We start from the raw sequence: 7,819 nt of genomic DNA on the forward strand, positions 1-7,819 counted from the left end.
GTAATTTCTTCTGCCATATTGCTATTTAACCTTAGTAAATCTTAAATCTTTTTTCTTCCTCACTTTCATTAAGTCTACTTTTATATATATCTTTTGCTCTGGATAGCTTTCATCTGTTTTCCTTGTAGTTACTATGGGGTTAAATTAAGCAGCATAATTACATAACAATTATATTTGGTTTGATAACAATTTAAATTAAATAGCATGCACAAAAACATTTCCTATTGCCACTCTGGGCTCCAACCTTTTTTGTACTTGTTATCACTTATATCTTTGTACATTGAATGTCAAAAAACTTAGATTCATCGTTACATTTCATTCATTTGCATTTTAACTTCTGAAAGAAGAAGTGTAGTTACATACCAAGCAATATAATATGATAACACTGGCACTTAAAATAGTTACTTTGTCATGAGTCTTTATTTCTTTATACTACTTTGAATCACTGTCTAGTGTCCTACTTCTCAGTCTGAAGAACTCCCTTTAGCACTGCTTCAAGGACCAGTCTACTGGTGATGAACTCCCTCATCTTTTCTTGATCTGACAATGTTTAGTGTCTCCCTCATTATTTTCTTAATGCAATTTTATTGAGATATATTCACACACCATACAATCCATCCAAAGTTTACAATCAATGGCTCACAGTATCATCATTTTTGGAAGAGAGTTCTGCTGGATACAAAACTCTTGGTTGTCAGTTGTTTTCCTTCAGCAATGTTAGTATTTTAACCCATTGCCTTCTTTCCTCCCTGGTTTCACTTGAGAAATCAGCCCTCAATCTTATTGGGACTCTCTTGTATGTAACACATTTCTTTTCTCTAGTAGCTTTAAAAAATCTGTCTTTTTCTTTTGTAGTTGATAGTGTAAAAAATATATGATGGAGTGTATTTTATTTTATATTTATCCTACTTGGTGTTCTATGAATTTCTTGGATTACAAATTCACATCTTTTGCTAAATTTTTGAAATTCTCTGTCCTTATTTCTTTGAATATTCCTTTTGCCCCTTTCTCTCTTTCTTCCTTGGGACTCCCGTAATACATACACTGGTGCACTTGATTGCATCCCATAGCTGTGTTTGGCTATTTTGCTTTTAATATTTCTTTTTCTTTCTGCTCCTCAGCCTGAATCACTTCAAGTGTCTTGTCTTCAAGTTCACTGATTCGTCTGCCAGCTGCACTCTTTAACTTTCTTGGGCATTTTTCATTCCTGTTATTGTGGTTTTCAACTAAAATAGTTTTACATGGTCCCTTTATAATTTTCTATATCTTTCCTTAGATTCTCACATGGTTCATTATTTGTTTTCCGATACCTTTAGTTCTTTCTCTGTACCTTCCTTCATCTCTATGATCATTTTTGTGATTATACTTTTAAAATTTTTGTGCAGTATGTCCACATTCCTGTCTCCATTGGTGTTTTATGTATTTTTCTCCTGTTCTGTGGATGGACCAGTATTTTCTGTTCCTTTTTACTGTACTCATTTGTTGCACAGGGTACATTTTAATATTTAAAAATGCCAACTCTGGGACTGATTTGTTGGCTTATTCATTGCTTGGTCTTGTAATCCATCACTGACAACATGGAGATTTTCTTGAGCTTCAACACACCTATCAAGAAAGTTTGCCCAAGGTGAATGCAGTGTGTGAAGTTTACCCTCTCTTTCTGGGCTTTTGTCTTTATCTAAACATTTGATTGTTAGTGGTTCTGGAGTTCTCCTGTTTACCAGAGTTTGTTTGCCACTCAGTTTACCAGAGGACAAACCACCTCTCCTGGGTATTTGAAGTTAGCAGGCTATTGTTCTAGACTGTTCACCCCTATATTTTCTTGTACTCTTTTCATTGTCTCACACTGCTTTTGTCTAAAGGGCAAATTCTTGGAATATGGTTACTATGAAGAGGATTTTCTAATTATCTCTGCCCTAGCCAAAACAGGGACAAGGAATCCCAAATGGGGTGCAGAGCAGGTCCAAAGTGTCCTTTGATAGGTCAGAAAGGGTGCTGTTTTTGTTTGCAAGCTGCCAGAATGTAATATACCAGAACTGGAATGGCTTTTAAAAGGTGAATTTAATAAGTTACAAGTTTACAGCTCTAAGCCTATGAAAATGTACAAACTAAGGCATCCATATACTTCAATTCAAGAAAGGCCAATGCAAATGGGACACCTCTGTCAGCTGGAAAAGCACACTGGTCCCTTGCCAGTCCCTTACTCCTGGGCTCCATTGCCTTTAGCCTATGTTCCTATGGGGGTTTCTCACTTTGCTTCTCCAGGGCTGGCTTTCATCCTTTGACTTTCTTTGATTTTCTGCAGGTTCTGGGTGCTTAATAACTCATGGCAATGTTTGTTGGGCTTCAAGCATCCCAAACATCTGTGCCTCTGTTCTCCAAGTGCCAGCAGCTGTGTCAGTTCTGCTCTGAAGTTTTTGTCAGTTCTCTCTGTTAGCTCTAAAATTTCTGTCATTTCTGACTCCCCCAAAATGTTTACTCTTCTAAAAGGTTCCAATAAACTAATCAAAAGACCCACTGAAATGGGTGGAGTCACATATCCATCTAATTAAAAGGTCACACCCACAATTGAGCATGCCACATCTCCATGGAGACAATCCAATCAAAACTTTCTACCTACAATACTGAGTCAAGATTAAAAGAAACTGCTGCCTCCACAAGATTGAATCAGGATTAAAGCGTGGTTTTTCTGGGGGTACATAATACTTTCAAGCCAGCACAGAGGCTAAAATTTTCTCTGACAGCTCCTCAAGTCTGGCTTTTCTTGCCTGCCCTGCAAATGCAACCCTTTAGTCAAGTATCCCCAACGGCCCTGAGGAAGCTCTGCATCTTTAGCTCTTCAATGCCTCTGTCCCAGTTTGGACTGATTTGAAACAATAACTGCCCTTGGAGCTAAGGCTCAGCAATTCAAATTTGCTAATTAAAAGCTATAATAAGAGATTAGCCATGCCCACCCTTGTTCTTGAAAAAGAGGATTGTTATGGCCCTTTCTGGCACCAGTAGCTAGCCAAGGTTGGACCCCACAGCATCCTGCCATGAGAAGGGTGGGGGATGTACACCAATGGCCTCTGTGGAGAGAAAATTTCATTCTGTTATTTAAGCTTTATAACATATTAGGAACCTAGCAGCCACTCACTATTTAAATTTACTCAACCTTGCTTCCATTAGCTATTTGATTTTCTATGAGCTCTGCCTTGATAAGGTGTAATTTGGACTACTAGTGCGTCATTGTCTAATAGAATGCATGATCACTTCAGTCCAAACCAGGTTATTTGTTCCCAAATTCTTATTACTTTGAGAAGATGTTACCTATTTACTCTTTTAATATTAAGTATAGTTGTAAAGAACAGAATCTATCTAGTTAACAGAAAATTAGTTTATATACAATATAATATAATATTGTACAGTTTATATATGATAATGAAAGCAAAACAGTTTTGTTATTTCAGAATACTAACGTTCATGGTGTCAATAATCAGACTAATGAAAAATGAATAATAATTTTTGTGATGAGCTAACAAGTTATTGACCATGTAGACTATGAATATGAATATGGATGAGTTTCATAGTGTGGATAATATAGGGCTCGATCCAAAGTTTATAGTCTTGACCACAAGAGACTAAGAAGAACAAAAAACACAGAAGGTATAACACAATTATAATGCAAGTATATATTACATCTGAGATTAGAAATCTATTTGAGAGATTTTGAGTTTCTTGGACTGAGGTGTTTTTCTTTTTTTTGTCTGAGTCATTTAAGATTAATTGCAAATGAGTACATGCCTACTGAATATTTTCCTGGATATATCATTACAGAAAGAAATAAGCTATTTTGGATATGCTCATTCAGTATATTTGTGAGAGAATAAATGATCTAAATAATATTTAGTTCTGAAACTGCAATATTCCCTTGCATATTTTTATTTTGCAAAGTCTCACCCAGGGTGGTGCTACCATAGCTTATTTGCTGGAATATAGCCCAGATTTGAATCACTGTTGTGATATTTATTGGGGTCAAGTAAATTGTTTATTTTCTATGTACCTCTATGCCACATTATTTAAAAGAAGGAAACATATCCTCTTTAAGGTCTCTTAAAATCTCATAGACATAGGTAAAACACTTAATATAGTTTATAACACATAAAGTGAGAATTGTTTTAATAGTGTTATTTTGCTTTGCATAATAATTTGAATCAATAAAATCAGCTACTCTATGGAAAGCATAAATAAGTTAAAGTTATTTGATGATTTCTATACATTTACCCATGTTTTACCATATACTTGGTCCTTTATTGTAATCTTGATTCTCTTTGTCAACCCATTTATTTATTACCTTATTACTTGCATTGGGAGTCCTTCCAGGATTACTTAAAATGTTGTGTACAACACCATAGCTCATACTGACATAATACTTGGAATATATTTTATAGAAAAATAATTCTATGTATAAATGTCTATCTTTTGTCTGTTTTCTGTAATCCCATAGGATAGAAGTGGCGTATTCTATTAGCCCTAATGGCTAGAACATATCTGTTGACATTTTAAAGACATTTTTAAAAATCAATCAAAGAATTTTCATAAGCATGAAAAAGGTTAGGAAGAATTTACATCTGGAAGTTTCCTATTTTACTTATAGGAAACTGTTATTACCCATATATGGATATTGAGTTAAGAAAACCACTGTCTGTACAATCATTTATTGTGTTATTTACAAGAAAATTACATAATATTCAATATGTACTAATTGTTAGTGTTTTCTTCTGTTTGTTTTATGGATGGGTTTAATTTGTGTAATATACCCCAGTGTTTCCTAAATTGAAATGAGGAGCACTTTCATCAGGCATCTCCTAGAAATCTGCAGTGTGGCCTTTGATATAATGTCTTTCAAATAGAACTGGGAGAATAATAGCCATGGTTTAGTACACAGGTTAAACTGAGGAAAGATAAATTCATGGCCCATAGTATAGTGTGGGGCCAAGTCAGAGCCCTACTGTAAAGGGTGCTGTCTGGAGACCACCAAAACCCTGTTGCCCATTCATATTTTTTACTCAAGAAATAATGTGGTCCTCCATAACACCCAAGATGATAACAAGGAAAGGCAATAAAAGTGAAAACTCCAAGGCAACCAAGGTTTATCATATGTTTGCAAATTTAGGATTAGAATGAACCCACATTTAGAACTTATTGTGAGTTTGACCATAATCCTATTAAAAGAAAAGGCAGGAACTTAAGATTCTATTTTGGTCAATAATAGCATTCCCTGTCCTTTGGTTTGTTGTTGTCGTTTTTTTAAAATTCAAATTGGTACATTTATAAAATTAATTTTTAATTTTGCATTTGTCCTCTGACCTCTATAATTTAAAATAATTTTGTGAAAAATCATTCTTTTTCATCATGATATCACCAGTATAAGTCATAAGATACTTAATTTTGGCTAAATTATTTAAATATCTATTTAAATGTCTTTAATATTGCAATATTAACTTGAACATCTATTCATAAATTATTATAATAAAAGTTAGAGCATTGTAATTCTATGAACCAGGTATTTTAGGTCAGAGAGAAGTAAATTTAAATAGGAATGAAAATTGCCATCTCTATGATTTTGAAATACTCTTAAGTTTTATTATACTGCGTTTCTTTACCTATATGTTAGGAATAGTAATATTCATTTTCAAGGGATATTGTAAAAATATTGTGTATGAGTTGCCTGATTCAGAATAGATCATGTACACTATTATCAGTAGATGGTCTTTTGTTACCTGACCTTCAAAAACTCTGAAGTCATTTCTAGATGCCCAGATTAAAACTCAGTTCTCCAGACAATGAACTTTCACCAGGTCATGGAAGATACTTGCATTTTATTGTCTTTATTTCACATGGTCTGTTCTAAATCTACTGTGATTTTTCAAAGTATTTGATCAACCTACTGAAAAACACCTCTGACCAAAGCCATTAAGATTGTTAGTTATCTAGGAAAGCTGAAAGTGTTAAATATCCAATACATAGAAAACAACTACAGGCTTGGAACACAGTTATGCTGAAAAAAAGGCTACTTCATTTTCTCTTCCTTCTTTTCCTTTTCTTCCTCCTTCTCATTATTATCATTATTCCTATACATAATTTTGAAAATCTGAACACGTGACTTCTTAATCCTTAAAAACATTTTTGTAGATATTTACATTTTATCCTACCATTTTGTCATTGTGATTATTTGCTTTCACAGAAATGCTAAGTGGAATGAGCATTTCCTAATAGCATTTATTTCTATTACCCAGTAAAAATGAAAAGTTTAAAAATCCGTATCTATCTTGACATTCATTCTATCACAATAAATGCCAAGTCTCTTACAAAGCAAACTACATCTATTCAAGCCCATAATCATTAACCCAGATTTGTTTACTTCATTCAAATTCATCTGAATAAAATATTTGAACTAGTAAAATATTCAGAAGCAATATTCAGCATAATCAAATTTATTGAATGCAATTGTGGGAGGAATTTTAAAATGGAAATGGAAAAAGGAATAAAACATAATTGAAGTGAAGCAAACAGAGTTAGGAAGATATACATAATAGAAGGCATTAACAAAACTTTTTTCATTTAATACTACTGATACTTTCATTTAGCAGAGGAAAACACAACCTTTTGGAAAGTGTCCTTAAAGGCTTGCTTCACTTGTTGGTTCCTCAGAATATATATGAATGGGTTCATCATCAGAGCCACAGAAGTATTGAGAATGGTTACTCCTTTGATCAAGGATGCCCTTTCTGTGGCTGAAGGGTTGGCATACATGAATATGCAGTTTCCATAAGAGATGGAAATGACAATCATGTGAGAGGAACACGTGGAAAATGCCTTTTTCCTCTGACTGGCAGAAGGGAGTTTCAAGATTGTTCTAATATGAACATGTAGGAGAGAATTATTAATGCCAAAGTAAAAAGTAGAATCACTATTGTGGAATAAAAACTGATCACTTCCAGGAGCCACATGTCTGAACAGGATAATTGCAAGAGAGGGAAATAGTCACAAGCAAAGTGATCAATGACATTGGAACCATAGTATTCTAACTGGAGGAAAAAAATAACTGGTGGGAAAATATTTAGAAATCCTGCCAGCCAAGCACAAAATACAAGCAGCATGCAGACTCTCTTGCTCATGATGGTTGTGTAATGCAGGGGTTTGCAGATGACCACATAGTGGTCATAGAACATGTCAGTTAGAAGGCAGAATTCAGTTATACCCATGAAGATGAAGAAAAACAACTGAGCTGTGCAATTATTGTATGAAATAGTTTTGTCTCTGGTGACAATCGTGCTGAGGAATCGAGGGATACAGACCGTTGTAAATGATATTTCTAATACAGAGAAGTTCCTGAGGAAGAAATACATAGGGACCTGCAGATGGGGATCCACCAAGGTGAGCGTAATGATGGTTACATTTCCAGTGATGCTTAATATATACATGATCATTAAAAAGATGAAAATCACAACCTGAAGCTCAGGGTCATCTGATAGCCCTAGAAGAATGAATTCCCTGGGTGTTGTGTGGTTTTTCATTACTCATATATGTATTTTATATGCATGTATATTTTTTTCTTTGAAAACAAGACAATGAAATTGTTTAAATACCCATGAGGATTAATTCATGAAATCAAGCAATACATGTTCTTTTTCAGCAATCCACACTACTGTCTCCCTTACCTGTTGTTAAAGCAAAAAATAAATAAGTATCAATGTCTCTTCCTTGAAAGTATCCTAACATATGCCATGAATAAAAAAGTCTGTTACTAACATTTAAACAAAAGCCAGTTCTTCTC

At 34.2% G+C, this 7,819-nt stretch overlaps 1 protein-coding gene across 1 annotated transcript; it reads right to left on the minus strand.

Annotated features, from left to right (window-relative positions):
- Positions 1 to 6,621: 6,621 nt before the first annotated feature.
- LOC143690050 (olfactory receptor 6C3-like) lies at positions 6,622 to 7,559 on the minus strand. Its single transcript, XM_077168049.1, is given in 2 exon segments — positions 6,622 to 6,905; positions 6,908 to 7,559. Coding segments are annotated over 2 exon segments (936 nt in total).
- Positions 7,560 to 7,819: the final 260 nt, after the last annotated feature.

The sequence above is a fragment of the Tamandua tetradactyla genome, chromosome 7 (assembly GCF_023851605.1).
Source record: "Tamandua tetradactyla isolate mTamTet1 chromosome 7, mTamTet1.pri, whole genome shotgun sequence".
Lineage (NCBI taxonomy): Eukaryota > Metazoa > Chordata > Mammalia > Pilosa > Myrmecophagidae > Tamandua > Tamandua tetradactyla.